The sequence below is a fragment of the Macrobrachium nipponense genome, chromosome 19 (assembly GCF_015104395.2).
Source record: "Macrobrachium nipponense isolate FS-2020 chromosome 19, ASM1510439v2, whole genome shotgun sequence".
In the NCBI taxonomy this organism is placed as follows: domain Eukaryota; kingdom Metazoa; phylum Arthropoda; class Malacostraca; order Decapoda; family Palaemonidae; genus Macrobrachium; species Macrobrachium nipponense.
Genome location: NC_061088.1, coordinates 6,451,201 through 6,467,652, shown reverse-complemented (window position 1 = coordinate 6,467,652; position 16,452 = coordinate 6,451,201). Strand labels below are relative to the sequence as shown.

General features: G+C 34.4%; 4 protein-coding genes across 4 annotated transcripts; all 4 read left to right on the top strand.

Moving 5' to 3' along the window:
* The first annotated feature begins 1,692 nt into the window (after positions 1 to 1,692).
* On the top strand, positions 1,693 to 3,193 carry LOC135212529 (cuticle protein CP575-like). The gene is made up of 2 exons (XM_064246061.1): positions 1,693 to 1,784; positions 2,862 to 3,193. Exons 1-2 carry the CDS (start codon positions 1,773 to 1,775, stop codon positions 3,120 to 3,122), a joined length of 273 nt encoding a protein of 90 aa, XP_064102131.1. The 5' UTR covers positions 1,693 to 1,772; the 3' UTR covers positions 3,123 to 3,193.
* Positions 3,194 to 6,120: 2,927 nt separating this feature from the next.
* LOC135212522 (cuticle protein CP575-like) lies at positions 6,121 to 7,163 on the top strand. The gene is made up of 2 exons (XM_064246047.1): positions 6,121 to 6,184; positions 6,830 to 7,163. Exons 1-2 carry the CDS (start codon positions 6,170 to 6,172, stop codon positions 7,091 to 7,093), a joined length of 279 nt encoding a protein of 92 aa, XP_064102117.1. The 5' UTR covers positions 6,121 to 6,169; the 3' UTR covers positions 7,094 to 7,163.
* Positions 7,164 to 9,185: 2,022 nt separating this feature from the next.
* Positions 9,186 to 10,590, top strand: LOC135212516 (cuticle protein CP575-like). The gene is made up of 2 exons (XM_064246035.1): positions 9,186 to 9,315; positions 10,258 to 10,590. The coding sequence occupies exons 1-2, from the start codon at positions 9,304 to 9,306 to the stop codon at positions 10,513 to 10,515; spliced, it is 270 nt and encodes an 89-aa protein (XP_064102105.1). The 5' UTR covers positions 9,186 to 9,303; the 3' UTR covers positions 10,516 to 10,590.
* A 3,113-nt stretch (positions 10,591 to 13,703) lies between these two features.
* LOC135212509 (cuticle protein CP575-like) lies at positions 13,704 to 14,971 on the top strand. The gene is made up of 2 exons (XM_064246022.1): positions 13,704 to 13,800; positions 14,641 to 14,971. The coding sequence occupies exons 1-2, from the start codon at positions 13,789 to 13,791 to the stop codon at positions 14,902 to 14,904; spliced, it is 276 nt and encodes a 91-aa protein (XP_064102092.1). The 5' UTR covers positions 13,704 to 13,788; the 3' UTR covers positions 14,905 to 14,971.
* The last annotated feature ends 1,481 nt before the right edge of the window (positions 14,972 to 16,452 follow it).

The following is a 16,452-nucleotide window of genomic DNA, read 5'->3' as shown; positions in this document are numbered from 1 at the left end:
CAGTAATAGAATAACAGATAATTTTCTCCTGTGTTGAAACGATATATAGCAGTAGTAGAATATTGGGTCATTTTCTCTTGTCAGACACAGCTGATCGGTTGCTAAGTTACTTCGGTTATGCTTGGCTGGGCAAGCGTCTCTCTCATCCAAACGGGTTTTTTTTTATTATTACAGACTGAGCTACAGTTAACAACTCAGACACTTGGCAGCAGACTTCACACGTAGACCAGAGTGACTGTAACACCTGTCTTTATTTCCCAAATGAGGGAAAAAGCAACCCACCGTGAAATTGGCTTTTCGAATGATTTTGGAACCTGTTTTCGTGGTTGAGAATTTGCTTTTTCCTCTCTCTCTCTCTCTCTCTCTCCTCTCTCTCTCTCTCTCTCTCTCTCTTCTCTCTCTCTCTTTGTTTTCCGTAAACAACAAATACACTTGTAAAATAAAAACCAGTTGAAAAAAAAATGAATTAGAAAACAATATTTTTAGGAGTTTTGCCCTCTTTTTGGTGACTGATTTCTATTTCGAAAATCAATTTAAAAAAATTGCCTGAAAATAGGACAATAAATGTAACATGAAATACACTCGTTTTGCCTCTCGGGTGAAAGGGAAAGCGACTTTATTAGATCGAGACTTAAACCTGTCGAAAGTGGAGACATATTTCTTTGTTCTTATTATTTGTTTTTGTAGGCAACAAATGAAACTATTTGATAACCAGTACCTAACGGTGCAATTGATCATGGAAAGGACTTGAAACCTGTCGAGTTCGTAGACCAGTTTCTTTGTAGAACACACATTAACTCTTATGACAGCCTTGAATAAATATGCATAAAGTATGTTAGGTTATTTTTGGAGCGAAAGCAAAAACAACTGATCTTGAGAAATTGTGAAAATTTCTTCAACTTAGTTGTAAAACCATCTTTATTAAGAAAGTAATTAGGTTCAGAAAACAAATTAAATCTCATGGCAGCCTTGCATAAATATACATAAAGTATGTTAGGTTATTTTTGGAGCGAAAGCAAGAACAACTAATCTTGAAAAATTGTGAAACGTTTCTTCAACTTAGCTGCAAAAACATCGTTATTAGAAAGAAAAGTAATTATGCCCAAATGATTTAATATTTTGGTTTTAATACTAATATTTTGTGTTTAGTACCAATCCTGAGAAATTGTGAATATTTTCTTTAACTTAGTTGCAAAACCATCGTTATTAAAAAAAGTTATTATATCCAGATGAATGAAAATTTTGCTTTTAATACTCATATTACCTTTGAACTGAATATTAATCTATTGAGTCAGATGACATTTGCAGCAAAATGCAAAAATAATTATCCTGATAATATATGAAAAGTTTCTTTAACAACGTCGTATAGCTAAGATTATTTGATAAGAAATTATGTTTCGATGATCTAATATTTCGCTTTTAATATTAACTTCACTTATGAATTGAATCGTCATCTGTTCAGCCTGAATGTTTATATTTGTATTGATATACGACTGTAAACAAAATGTGTGATATTTATCTAGCCTTCACAGTACCTCAGCGAACCAACAGGCCAGCGAGATTAACGGATTCTCGCAGAAGTCCTGAAATTCAATTCTTTGCCCCCAAAAAAGGTGACTCCAACGAACGAGTTCACTTCAGGCGAATACGATTAAAACTAAATGCAATTCCCCTGTCCCTCCCGCAGGTGTACTGAAGGTCGCAGGTGAGTATATAAGACGGAGACTCGACTGCTTCTCGATATACTAAGTTCTGACTTCGAACTCGCAGCTATGAAGGTCCTGGTGAGTCCATCTTATTCCCTTTGGTTCTGTTGTTATGATATTGTACATAAATCCCTTTCAAGTTTTGGGATATCCTATTAGCCTCTTGGAAATAAACTCAGGATCAATTACCCATTCACTGATTGAGTTCATTCTGTAAACTGGCGTCGTTGACAAGACGAGTCATAGAAAAGGGTTATAGATTGATATGAAGGAGAGTCCATCCTATTCCTTTCGGTTCTGCTGTTATGATACGGTTTCAAGTTTTGCGATATGCTATTACCTTCTTGGAAGTAAACTCTTGATCAATACCCATTCACTGATTAAGTTCATTCTGTAAAACATCGTCTCTGACCAGACAAGTCACAGAAAAAGGTTATAGATTGATATGAAGAACCAGAAAATAAAACCAGTACATCTGAACTCACTAGACATCAGCAGAGCAGGAATGAACTTTTCAAGAAAGATCATTTTCATTCCTGTTGTCTGCTGCTGCTGCTGACGTCTCCTGAATTCAGGTGAATCGGTTTTATTTTAAATTTCCTCATATTTATTTATTTATCACTTTTTTCCTTATATTTTGTCTCTCTCAGTAAGCTGATTTCCATTTAAAGCCCTTTTGGTTTTTGGCGTCGATTGACTCTGTCCTTACTAGTAGTTTTCACCTAAAGATTTAAAGAATGAACGAAAGAAAAGTTGCATCAAAATACATTTCTCTGACATAGAATGTATATGGTCGAAAAAATATATTTGGTAGAAAATATTTTTTAGCAAAAAATAATTTTGTTAGAAGATATATTTTGGTATAAAATATATTTTTTAAAAAATATATTTTGGTAGAAAATATATTTTGGTAGAAAGTATATTTGGTAGAAAATATATTTTGGTACAAAATATATTTTGGCAAAAATATATTTGGTAGAAAACATATTTGGTAAAAAATATATTTGGCAGAAAATATATTTGGTAGAAAATATATTTGGTAGAAAATATTTTTTGTAAAAAATATACCTGGTAAAAAAAAATACCTACTTTTGACACTCCCTTCAGTATGTACCTTCATTTCAGAGTCTTCTATCTTTTTTTCCTTCGTCTTAGGTCATCCTCACTCTCTGCCTTGTGGCCCTCGCAGCCGCACGTCCTTCAGACATCGTGGACTTCGAGTTGGACAACCACGAGCAGGAGCAGGAGGGTCAGCCAGGAAGGGCCGTCGAGGGCGAGTACTCCTGGGTAGCGCCCGACGGCAACGAGTATTACGTCAAGTACGTCGCCGACCACCTCGGCTACAGGGTCGTCGATGACAACGTCGTGCCCGAAGCCCCTGAGGCGGACTTCCCCGAGGTCGAGGATGACGAATAGAGGCTTAGATGATGAGGATGTATTTGGGACACGATTGGCAAATTGAATAAAGATTATTTTTGTATAGAAAACTGACATTTTCTTTAAATACCTGCTCAAGAGCAAGATACTGTTCTAGTCAGGCATCGTTGCCTGTAAAGTCCTATATATATTAATACCAAAAGTAAGGACGAAGAACGTATTGTAAGGACGTACTGATCCTTGTCAAAGGCCAGCAAGAATTTTATCCCAAAGGCACGACCTAATAAATAAAATTGATTAGAGAACATGAAAGCTCTCTGTGGATATTACTTTTTTTTAGAAATATATGCTTCTCCATTCTGAGTAATTTTTTAAAAATAAATTTTAGTGGCAAAGAGCAAAAATGAGCCCAGGTGCAAAGATTGAGTCATTTACTGCAAAAAATTGTGAAAATGTCCTGTAACTTCCAAATTATTAGGACACCTATGTGAAGTTCTCAATGGCTGAAAATAATCAGCTAAAACAAAGGAAGTTGCAAATAATCCGGGAACGCAGAGAAAGTTCTGAATAATCAGTAAACAGAGGGAAGTTTCAAATAATCAGGAAACAGAAGGAAACTCCGAATAACCAGTAAACACAGAGGAAGTTACAAATAATTAGTGAGCACGGATGAAGTTGCAATAATCAATAAACACAGAGGAAGTTATGAAACAAACAGGAAACGAAGATAGGTTCTGAATAATTAAAGTGCAAAACTTACATCTTTCCACGTCAAAGGAAGCCTTATGAATATTAGAATATTAATAACAAGTCCTTTAATCTGAATATATAATCTTTCCGTTGAACGGCCCGTCAATTCCTCATGAGAGAGGAATGAAGTTGTCCATATATTCAAAACGCTTTTACACCTTAATGTCATCGTGATTATACGTAATACTTGTAAGATATTACACAATGACCTCCTCTTTGGTAATAAAAAAAGCCCCATGGTTATATTATTACAGGATATATAAGTAGACCTTGTTACTTATACCTGTCCATTACAAGGTTTTCGGGTTCAATTCTACAACGAAAAAAATATAGTTTATATCTGAAAGGTTCAATCGATTAAAATTACCCACGGTATGCACATATAAGTTATGCTGCATAATATTCCACTTCTTGTACCTCTTTTATTACTCTAGTTTGTTAGTTAGTTATTTTATTGACAAAATATACAACTATTAGTACAAATTTGTCCACAAAGAGATATAATACAATATACACAAAGTAGACAGTAATCTCTTTTGTTCTTGCAAGTACATGGCCTACAAAGAAAAATACAACATCAAGTACAAATAATATAAGCCTATAAGATGTGTCCCGGGCTTTCTCTGCGCCATATGATGATTTTGGGGGGATTAGACCAAACATTGCCTCGCAGCCTCACCTCTTGTGCAAATATAAAACATACAAGCAGGATGGTATTACTTCCTGGAGTAACTTTTTCATCGGTAGAAATATAACTGTTACAAATATTCGTGGAATACCATAAGCCACTTTCTTTCCAGATGTGATAAGGTTCGATAAAGAATGATAAATGAAGACTTTTTTAAAAATTTATCTAAATGAATAATCCATTAGTTGAGAGTAATTAAAAGAGAAAATGATCCTATTAAGAATCAGTATGTACCAGAAAAGGAAGCTAGTTAAAATGCCATACAAAAGAATCATTGTTCTGTATGTGCACACTGCTATTCAGTGCAAAGGTCAGCTGTTTCTCAAAGGGACGAGAATATGTCAAACTTACTATAGGAATCTCTCTCTCTCTCTCTCTCTCTCTCTCTCTCTCTCTCTCTCTCTCTCCGTTATTTAACGGTATATTTCAAACAGTTTTTTATAACTTCTTCAGAGATCACTTTGAAGGCATTGCAACCATTATTCCACTTTCAAGTGAATAGACTCTCTGAAGAGAGAGAGAGAGAGAGAGAGAGAGAGAGAGAGAGAGAGAGAGAGAGAGAGAGAGAGAGAGAGAAAACTTAAAATATCAATTATGAATTTCGATCTGGATAATGGAGTTTGATCCAAGAATATAATTGCATGATGCAAAATGAACCTTTTTTAAAGTGCTAAAAGCATCTGAAATAATCCTATGATCTATGCAATCATTTAATTTTCTTATAATTTAATACTAGTAATAATAATTGGGAAAAACTCTCTATCGCGAGAGTAAATATAATGTTCTAAGAGGTCCACAAAGATAAAAAATGTTGCAAGTTCGTGTATAAAGTTCGTGTAAAAGGTTTTTAAATAATACACGAATTCGCAACATTTTTTTTTTTATTATTGTGGACCTCTTAGAACAAAATGATATTCATAGCGTAACTCAAACTATAACTGGAAATGCAGAATACTACAGTAACAAAAAAGACAAAGTGAGTAAAGAAAAAAACATAGAAGTAATAAGGAAGCAGAAATACAGTAAAAAAAAAAAAAAAAAGTATGAAATGAGACATATGCGAACTTGTCCAACAAATTGTACATGTACGAAATATATGAAAAAATTAATTTATTGAAACGATTAGACGATTAGGAAGAATTGCACGCTGTTATAATCTGCGAAATTTAGTGAGAGAATAACAAGTCTCAAATGTCATTTAAGTTCAGAGTTAAAAAAAAATCTATTTTCTCCTTGCGAGCAAAATGAAGTTCAAGCAAACCACTTAACACTTATCTGTCAGTGCGACAAAAATGAATTCATTTAAATCAAACCTAAACTTAGTATACTATAAAGAAAAATCCCATCTCCAATTTAAGAAGAAAAATCTCCATTAATGCATTCTAAGGAGTATGCAAATTTACCCAATGCAGACTGGATGCTAAACGAAACTTATTGTAAAAAGTGGAATGAACACTATTGACTCTGGAAGGACAATGGCAAACGGATTCGGATTTTGGGGGATTGCCCCGTGGGGGCCAGATGGTACTACAGGTTTGGTATTGCCAAAGGTGAAGATCTGAAGGGCGTCCAGGAGTATATATATATACACGCAGGTGCCACGAGACACTTATTAGCTTCTCAGCTTCTGTCGTCAGATCAAACAGTCATGATGAAGGTTCTGGTAAGTCCTTGTTTTGGAAAGGTTCAGTAATAAGTCTGTCTTGGAATTGTTCAATAGTACAAATCAGAGTGAAAGCTATTTTGGAATAGTTATGTAGTTAGAATGAAAATGAAAATTATTTTGGAATGATTAAGTAGTGAGAATCAAAATGAAAATTATTTTGAAATAGTTCAGTGGTAAGAATAGAATCTAAGTCTGCTTTGGAATACTAAGAATCATATTTAAGTCTATTTTGCAATAATTCAGCAGTAAGAATCAAACTGAAGTCTATGTTGGAATGATTCAGTAGTAAGAATCATATTTAAGTCCACTTTGGAATATCCAGAATCAAACTTTAGTCTGTTTTGGAATATTTAAGAAGCAAGCATCAAATCTAAGTTTATTTTGGAATGATTCAGTAGTAAGAATCCTATTTAAGTCTACTTTGGATTATTAAGAATCAAATTGAAGTCTGTCTTGGAATATTTCAGTAACAAGCATCAAACCTAAGTCTATTTTGGAACAGTATGAATCACATTAAAGTCTATTTTGGAAAAATCAATTAATAAAAATCAAATTTGACCTTCGAAAGTCTAAGAACCTAAAGCCAAAATTCCCAGTGACTTACGATCTCCTCCTAATCCTCCTCCTCATCCTCCTCCTCAGGTCATCCTCGCTCTCTGCCTAGTGGCCCTCGGAGCCGCCCTTCCTTCGGACATCGTGGACTTCGAGTTGGACAACCAGGAGCAGGAGCAGGAGGGTCAGCCAGGAAGGGCCGTCGAGGGCGAGTACTCCTGGGTAGCGCCCGACGGCAACGAGTATTACGTCAAGTACGTCGCCGACCACCTCGGCTACAGGGTCGTCGAGGACAACGTGGTGCCCCAAGTCCCAGAGGCCGACCTCCCCGAGGTCGAGGATGACGACGAGTAATTGCTCAAGAGGCAGATGATGGACGAAACTGGATTGAATTTTATATACGAATAAAGATTAATTTTGACAATTGATGACTATTTCTGCCCTACATAATATTTTAATATTTATAATTGAATATTTATTGACACGTTTACTAATATTCCTAATATTATTAATGAAATGTCACCCTCTTCTTCCTAAATTTTGTGACAATTCAAACTTCGATTTAAAATTATAAGAAAACTAACAAACACATTTTGTATAGGTTCAAACTTCAATTTAAAATAAAAGTAAAACTGGTAAACACATTGTAAAGGGATCGCCTTTAGGGAGGAACAAGGGCTCATTTAGTTCATTAACGAAAATGGTAATTCTATCATTACAATGTTATTGAATTTCAGTGAAAGAAAATACGGGTAATAAAAATAAGAACATGAGTTTGTAAAATAAACAGTAACGAAAAAGTAATTAGTACAAGAACGGATACAACAAAGACAAAAACAACATAATCATCTTGAAGAGTGAGAGATGTTAAAAGATGTAATGTATCTAATATCATCTGATACATTTAATAATGAAAACAGATCTCGCTTTTTAAAATCATGTAATGATTGAATGAGTGAGCTAATAAAATACCTCTATACGGACCATTATAAATCCTTTTGCAGGACGATCTCTCTCTCTCTCTCTCTCTCTCTCTCTATCTATCTATTAATCTCGCTTAGTAACCTGTAATAATTGAATTATGGAGCTAATAAAATACCTGTATACGGACCACTATAAATGCCTATAGAGGACAATCTCTCTCTCTCTCTCTCTCTCTCTCTCTCTCTCTCTCTATCTACTATCCATCCATCTTTTTATCTATCTATCTATCTAAACTCTGAAATTTCTTTAATATCAAAATGTTACTACTCAGAAAATACCCTTCGAGCGAATGGTAGAGTCCTCTTGACTAAGTCGACGCCACGATTGTTCTTCGGTAAATCAAATTTACCAGCTGTTTCCCAATCCGTGTTTGCAAATTCCATTGCTGAATTATTTACATACCGCTTGCAGCCTGCTTGCTAACAGTTACTGTCCAAGACTCCGTAGGCTTGAAGGTGCTTACTCTTTGAGGTCTGGTTCTATACTGTTGGTTCACGTTCCTTACTGCTTACCAGTTTCAGCAGACTCACATACAAGCTTTCGTGTTAGTTTACAATCTTTGATTTAAAGCCAATAAAATCAACTTTGTTTGCAAACTGATTCATAACAGATTGCAAATTTTACTGAAACGAGGGTAAACTTTGTTTTGCGACGGGTTACGAACTGTTCACACGCAGTTCCAAACATTCCAAAGCAGGTACCAAGCGCTTTGAAAACTTTGCAATCAAAGATCTCTGTTATAGAGACTGGGCTTAAATTACGATATTTGCATCCGTAAATTCATAAGTTAATACTAAGATTATATAAACACGTTCCACATAGCTTAAAACTATAACGAGTCATTCAGTATATCTATAGGAAAAGGAACAGGAGGCGAGATTCGTCAATAATATGTGAATAAAATTTTCGTTTTCAAAGTATACATCGTCAACAGTTATATGGATTAAACTTTCTTCATAATGCAGACCAGGTCGGTTTCGAAGTATATAATACTTAACAAAAGTAAACAAGCAACGATGCGAACTTATAGGTAGTCTCTTAATATCTGGTTAAAAAAGCATTAGTGACTAAACTAACTAAACTATGTTCATTGCTAATGTATCGAATCCATATAAAAAAAAAAAGTCGCAGAAAATATATCCTAACATAATGAATAGATAAGAAGATAAAAATATAAGTAAATCTATGAATTTCTTCCTAAAAGAATAAAGAAATTAAAAAATAAATAATTGCAAAAATACGTTAATAAATAGATAAAATGCAATAAATTATCAATATATATACACTCACCCGTAAAGCACAACGAATATTTAAAGAATAATGCAATAAGGTAGCTCTAATTGAAAACTAAACAAGACCAAACAAACTGATTGCAAAAAAAGCAATTGCAAACATTTCTTGCCCCACAAAGGGCACTTGTAAACAAGTTCAATTTGAGGGGATTACCGTGAGACCAGGACGAAGAGTTGGTACGGCCCCCAAGGTGGAGTTCGAAGGCCACACAGGGGTATATATAAGAAGAGGGTGAAGTCGAGGCATCAACAGGTCTTGTCTTCAGAGCAAGCAGCAAGCAAGCAGCCATGAAGGTCTTGGTAAGTCTTCGTTTCTGAGGTCTATAGAGGTCCTTCATTCCTCGCGCCGTTGGACTGTGGCACAGTCTTCCAGATCTTGTGCAACTGGGACTTCTAAAGTCCAAGAGAAAACGCAATGCATTGAAAAAGAAACCCACAAAATTACTGTGTATAACGCATTTGTTTATCAGTATTTACATTTTGTTTTACTCAACACTCGAGTTCTTTCAGGCCTTATCTGTGGCCCTTTTTCAAGAGATGTGTAGGATTTCAGCCTGAAAAAGGGCAACAGATAGGGCCTGAAAGTACTTGAGTGTTGAGTAAAACAAAATATAGATACTTATAAGTAAACACGTTATACACAGTAATTTTGTGGGTTTCTTTTTCAATCTTTAGAAGAAAACTGAAAGAAGTTTTTGTTTGGTTTACACAATGTATGACTACCTTAAAGCAATTCTCCTTGTATTTTATCATTTTTTTACGTTTTTTATCTGTTTATCTGTTGATTTGTTAATTTGTTGATTTTCATTTTCTAATTAATCCTTTACTTCTTTCGACTGAATACCATATTGTTTGGAAGTTGGAATTTCAAGTCAGTGGCCCCCTACAGGCTTGGTCTATACGAATAGGGTTCATCTTCTGAATAATAATAATAATAATAATAATAATAATAATAATAATAATAATATAATAATAATTGGGGACAAAACTCTCTATCACGAGATTTTATACAATGTTTTAAGGGGTCCACAATATTGTGGACCCCTTGGAACAAAATAATAATTAATTAAGGAACAAAATAATAATAATAATAATATAATAATAAGAATAATAATAATAATAATAATAATAATAATAATAATAATAATAATAATAACAATTCAGTTACAGACTTGAACATCTGAAACTTACATTTAAAAACAATAAAAATTATTTATTTATTTCTCGTCTGTTTAACCTCAGGTCATCCTCGCTCTCTGCCTAGTGGCCCTCGCAGCCGCACGCCCTTCGGACATCGTGGACTTCGAGTTGGACAACCACGAGCAGGAGCAGGAGGGTCAGCCAGGAAGGGCCGTCGAGGGCGAGTACTCCTGGGTAGCGCCCGACGGCAACGAGTACTACGTCAAGTACGTCGCCGACCACCTCGGCTACAGGGTCGTCGAGGACAACGTCGTACCCCAAGCTCCCGAGGCTGACCTCCCCGAGGTCGAGGATGACTAGGAGTAGACTATTAAATGGCTGAGATATGCATGATTTGAAGATTGGCTTTGAATAAAGATTATTTTTCCATAAAAATTTGCTTTCTATATCCTTTACTGTTTTTTTATGAACAGATTGTTGGAAATTCAGTATTTATTGCTAATAAAATGAAGATATAAGCGAGATGTTGGGTCTTATCTAATAACAATTGAATAGGAAGCTTTTATTCTAAGCGTCCATCTTACGCATTTTGTATTCTGAAAGGTTGAAGTTCTTCAAGAACTAAATCATTTTGCAAAGTAGTCACCTTTTTGCAATGTTTTATATTATATTGATAAAAAAAAATTTTTTTACACGTTTTAAAGCTCATAGTAACTCAGAATTCCAATGTAGAGCATTAACATAACAGGGCAGCTTTAATGGAAATAGATAAAAGTCGAATAACGACTAAAAACAAAATTGAATTGCTTGTATAAACTGGACATGGGATGTGATACAAATATCACACAATAAACATTTGATTTTACATTATGGGCGTTATAAAAAAAAATAAACAGAATGAAGATATTCCAAGACCGGACAGAATAACGAAAAACGTATCCTGTGTTTGATGAGAGAAGAGAAGAATTAACGAAAAAATTAATTCATCTAATGTTTTAAATTGTCTCGACGATCATTGGACTCGGCAGTTGCTTTGATGCCAAGCCGTCGTTGGGCTGGTAACTTAGATATTATGTATTTAGAGATTATAAACTGCCATCTCTGGATGGAATCATACAGGGATGAATGTAGAACTCGGATGCATATTCCCGAACTGTAAGCGAGAATCGAACCTTGCCTGAAAAGGCGGGAGGCCATATCTTAAAAAATACTAACCATAGAATCTTCTTTCAAAACAGTCTCATTATGTTCCCCACAGCCATAGTAAGTGATTGACACTTCTTGGAACTAACCTAACCTAAGGTAACCTAACCTAAGGGCATGGCAAAGAAACCGGGGCTTGTGCAATACCAGTATATACATCTCGGGAATTTGCAGACCGGATTCCATGAAGGGTTACAAAAGCCACACACACACACACACACACACACGCGCGCGCGCAAATAAAGACAAGAGATACACTAACCTAGGGGCGTGGCAAGAAAAAAACCGGGGGTGGTGCAATACCAGCATACATCTCGGGAATTTGCAAACCGGATTCTATGAGCGTTTACAAAAGCCACACAAAAAATAAATAAATAAATAAATAAATAAATAAATAAATAAATAAATAAATAAATAAATAAATAAATAAAACAAGAGATACAGGAAAGACATTTTGTTCGTATATGGATCTTGGAAGATCAAGACAATACATTTTTGCCCATACATGCTCACAAACACATACGCGTAAATTAATTCTTTGGATCCCGTTCCAAGCTTTAACCCATACGCAAAGCAACGCTTTTGACTTTATAAAGCTTCGTTTTGCTTTCTTTAAAACTCCTATTGCAAACCCTTGTAGACAGAATCAACATTATTATCTTGATTCATGAACAACTATAATCGTGAGACATTTCTTGAATTAAAGTTGAAATACTGATATAATTTTCATTGAATATTCATTGGGTGTTAATATGAGCACATTTTATTGAAAAATATTTAAAAATTGTTTTATTTAAGGTAAGAATAAGCAAAAGTTATAAAGGGAAAGAAACTAATATTTAAGGAATTAGAGAATAATAAAAAGGAATAAAGGTACTCGAGAAGGAATTACATACTAATAAAAGTAGAGGTGAAACTAATAGGAATTAAATGCCAACATAGGTAAAGAGGTTAAATGAATAAGAATTAAATGCTAATAAAAGTAAAGAATTTAAATTAAGAGGAATTAAATGCTAATAAAAGTAAAGAGGTTAAATGAATAGGAATTAGATGCCAATAAAAGTAAAGAGGCTAAGTGAATAGGAATTCGATTCTAATAAAAGTAATGATGCTAAATGAATAGGAATTAGATGCCAATAAAAGTAAAGTGGTTAAACAAATAGGAATTAAATTCCAATATAGGTAAAGAGATAAAATGAATAGGAATTAAATGCTAATAAAAGTAAAGAGGTTAAATGAACAGGAATTAAATGCTAATGAAAATAAAGAGATTAAATGAATAGGAATTAAATGCTAATAAAAGTAAAGAGATTAAATGAACAGGAATTAAATGCTAATGAAAGTAAAGAGGTTAAACGAATAGGAATTAAATGCTTAAATGCTAATAAAAGTAAAGAGGTTAAATGAATAGGAATTAAATGCTAATGAAAGTAGAGGTTCAATGAATGGGAATTAGATGCCAATAAAAGTAAAGAGGTTAAATGAATAGGAATTAAATGCCAATAAAAGTAAAGAGGTTAAATGAATATAAATTAAATGCTAATAAAAGTAGAGGTTAAACGAATAGGAATTAAATGCTAATAAAAGTAAAGAGAGGTTAAATGAATAGGAATTAAATGCTAATGAAAGTAGAGGTTCAATGAATGGGAATTAGATGCCAATAAAAGTAAAGTGGTTAAACAAATAGGAATTAAATGCCAATAAAAGTAAAGAGGTTAAATGAATAGAAATTAAATGCTAATAAAAGTAAAGAGGTTAAATGAACAGGAATTAGATGCTAATAAAAGTAAAGTGGTTAAATGAATAGGAATTAATTGCTAACAAAAGGGAATAAGCTAATCAATAAGGAATCAGATTCTAATAAAAAAAGTAAATAAACCAATTAATAAGGAAACAGACGCCAATAAAAATAAAATAAAATATGGTTGATATAGTAGATTCAATCAACCGTGCAATCTGATGTCTATAAGCCAGTCCCTTGCGACGTTCCTGATTGGCGGTTGGTATTGGCATATCAGCAGCCAATCGGGAGCGTCGTAAGGGACTAGCTTGTTGATTTATTAACCAAAATACTGAACTCAGCTTGGGTTATTCATTTTGCGAAACTCAAGTCACCATACACATATATATATACATTGTTCTCGAATTCTACTAAGACACAAATCACTCGGACAAACTCAAAAGTTTATATTCCACGAATCAAAAATTATCACTCACCTAAAACCCTCCACATAAAAAGTAGCGAATATTTTCGCAGACGAAGGACACACGAAAACGAGTTCAATCCGGGGGGGCTATTCTTGAACCAGGCGAGAGGATCTCGTTATGTTAAAGGTGAAGTCTGAAGGTCATTGAGAAGTGTGTGTGTATATATAAGCAGAACGCAGCTCATCTCCATATCAGCTTCTTCTGTCGTCTGAACTCGCAATCATGAAGGTTCTGGTGAGTCTGAGAAATCTAGGACTCTCTGTGTCCATTTATTGTTTTATTTGTTTTATATTTCAAAAGACAATACGTATTTACAAAACATGTACATTAGAAATTAGGAAAGTACAATATTAAAAGAGGGTTAACATAGATCCCTTATAATAATACCAAAAGGGAATAAGCTTTGCATTATATTTTTGTGTCGATTTGCTGGTAAAATTCACGTAGGGATTACTCTGCTATATGGTTCTACGTCAACTTAGCAAAATCCATTTGGGAACCATTCCATTTGACGAAACATGTAAAATTCTTTGTAAGATCCCCTTAGGAATTGCTCTGTTTGGTGGGTTCTATGTCAACATCTTGGCAAAGTTCACTTAGGAATTACTCCATCTAGTAGGTTTATGTCAACTTTTAGGCAAAAATTCACTTAAGAAATACTTGATTTGATGAGTTCTGTGCCAGAATCTTGTCACGATCCATGCAGATATCACTGTATTTGATAGAAGCACTTGATTAGTCCAACCATCCTTACTGTGCTTAACTTTAATGAACACAAACTAAATGCTAGACCTAGCCTTAGTATAAATTTTCAGGGAGATGACAAAATTTGATGGGGACGTAAACCAGCCTTATCTTAGACTTAGCCTTATTTTGCTTAACATAACCTTCTGCAACAAGGAGAGGATTAGAGTAGCTGTACTGGATAAGAACCTAGCATAAAGTAACCTATCAATCTTAACCTAACCTGACCATAGACTTTTGTAGACTAATTTAACTGAAATGTTCGAAAACAGGGCAACGTATATATCGGTTAATGATTAAAAATATATAATAATTATCTTTAACTTTCAGGTTATTTTCGCTCTCTGCCTGGTGGCTCTCGCAGCCGCACGTCCCTCGGACATCGTGGACTTCGAGTTGGACAACCATGAGCAGGAGCAGGAGGGTCAGCCCGGCAGAGCCGTCGAGGGCGAGTACTCCTGGGTAGCGCCCGACGGCAACGAGTATTACGTCAAGTACGTCGCCGACCACCTCGGCTACAGGGTCGTCGATGACAACGTCGTGCCCCAAGCCCCAGAGGCCGACCTCCCCGAGGTCGAGGATGACGACAAATAAATAGATAACTGCAGAAGATGAATATTGGTTTCTTATGATTGGCTGAATAAAGTTTATTTTTGTTAAATGATATCTTTCATTTCTAATACTATAAGAAATATCATCCTTACTGAATGGTGTCATTTGGGAATCTAAGGATATATTATCCTTGATATTTTATGATATTTTACTCAAAAAAAGCTAATTAAGTTATCCTATGCATTTTAAATAGATCACTGCTTAGATCGCAAGTCTCAAAATGTTATTAGAAACCTTAAAATTATTATTATTATTATTATTATTATTATTATTATTATTATTATTATTATTATTATTATTATTATTACGGCAATCATCTGATAGATTCATAAGGCTTAAATAGCCTACAAGTATTTTTCACTAAGTAATTAGTAAATACACATAATTCAACTTAATGAGAAAGTGATTATTTTCAGAATTATTCTTTTTTTCTTTTTTATAAACATACAATTACATTTCAATCATTTACATTATTTGAATAATTCTCTTAATACAAAAATATAAAAATTAATGTAGATAACATTTTGCTACAAAAACAATATAATTTTTTAAAAAATGTATAGTTTAAGAAGTATTAGATTGATTTTTCATATCTGGACTGTAAAGAATTTTATCTAGCCAGCTGTTTACTGTAACTCCGTTCATATTCCTTTTAATTCATCTTACTCTCCACCCCCTCCTACCAACTACGAGGTTTTCCTCCTGTTACACTTTTCAAACCTTTTTATGACAATTCCCGTGTCAGCGCTGAGTGACCTCATAGGTCCCAGAGCTTGGCCTTTGGTTTATTGTCCGTATTCTGTTCTGTATCATAGACCCACTCTCGAGTTCACAGTTCACATTTAGAATCTGCTTTGACTGCTATAAAAGAAGGTAAAGCAAGGTAAAGTAATCTTCACTGACACCATAAGAAAAGTGTGAGAAGTAAGGACAGTTCACACCTTCAGAAATTTTGTGGGCAAACTCTTTCATATCACGTAAGCAGCTTCCGACGAGATAGTGAAGACACAACAATAGAATGAGAATTAAATCACATTCTGGCTGCAGAATCAATATGAATTTGCCCCAGACATCATGACAAAATTCAAACTTGCATTAGATAGTGCAGTCACTCAAAGTGAGTTACGACCGTATGCCTAAAGATTTACTTGGAAATCGGAAAGCTGTGCCCGTCTGAGAGAGAGAGAGAGAGAGAGAGAGAGAGAGAGAGAGAGAGAGAGAGAGAAACTACCAGAAAAATAATTCAGAATTTAGGACAGCAAACGACTCAAAGAAATTTTCAGCAAACACTCACTTTCCGTCTGAAGAATATATGACTGGGCCGCCTTTTAAAATAACTACTGTAATTAACTTAACTGGTTTTATTCTGCTTGTTATCTCGAAAAGGAGATAGACCTCTTTAAAAGATATTACTCTTTTACAACATCGGGCAGATTAGGTGAGACACTTAAAAGGGAATCACACAATTTTAGTTTTCTGTAAAAGAAAACTATTGAGACGGCTTTGTCTGTCTGTCCGCACTTTTCTGTC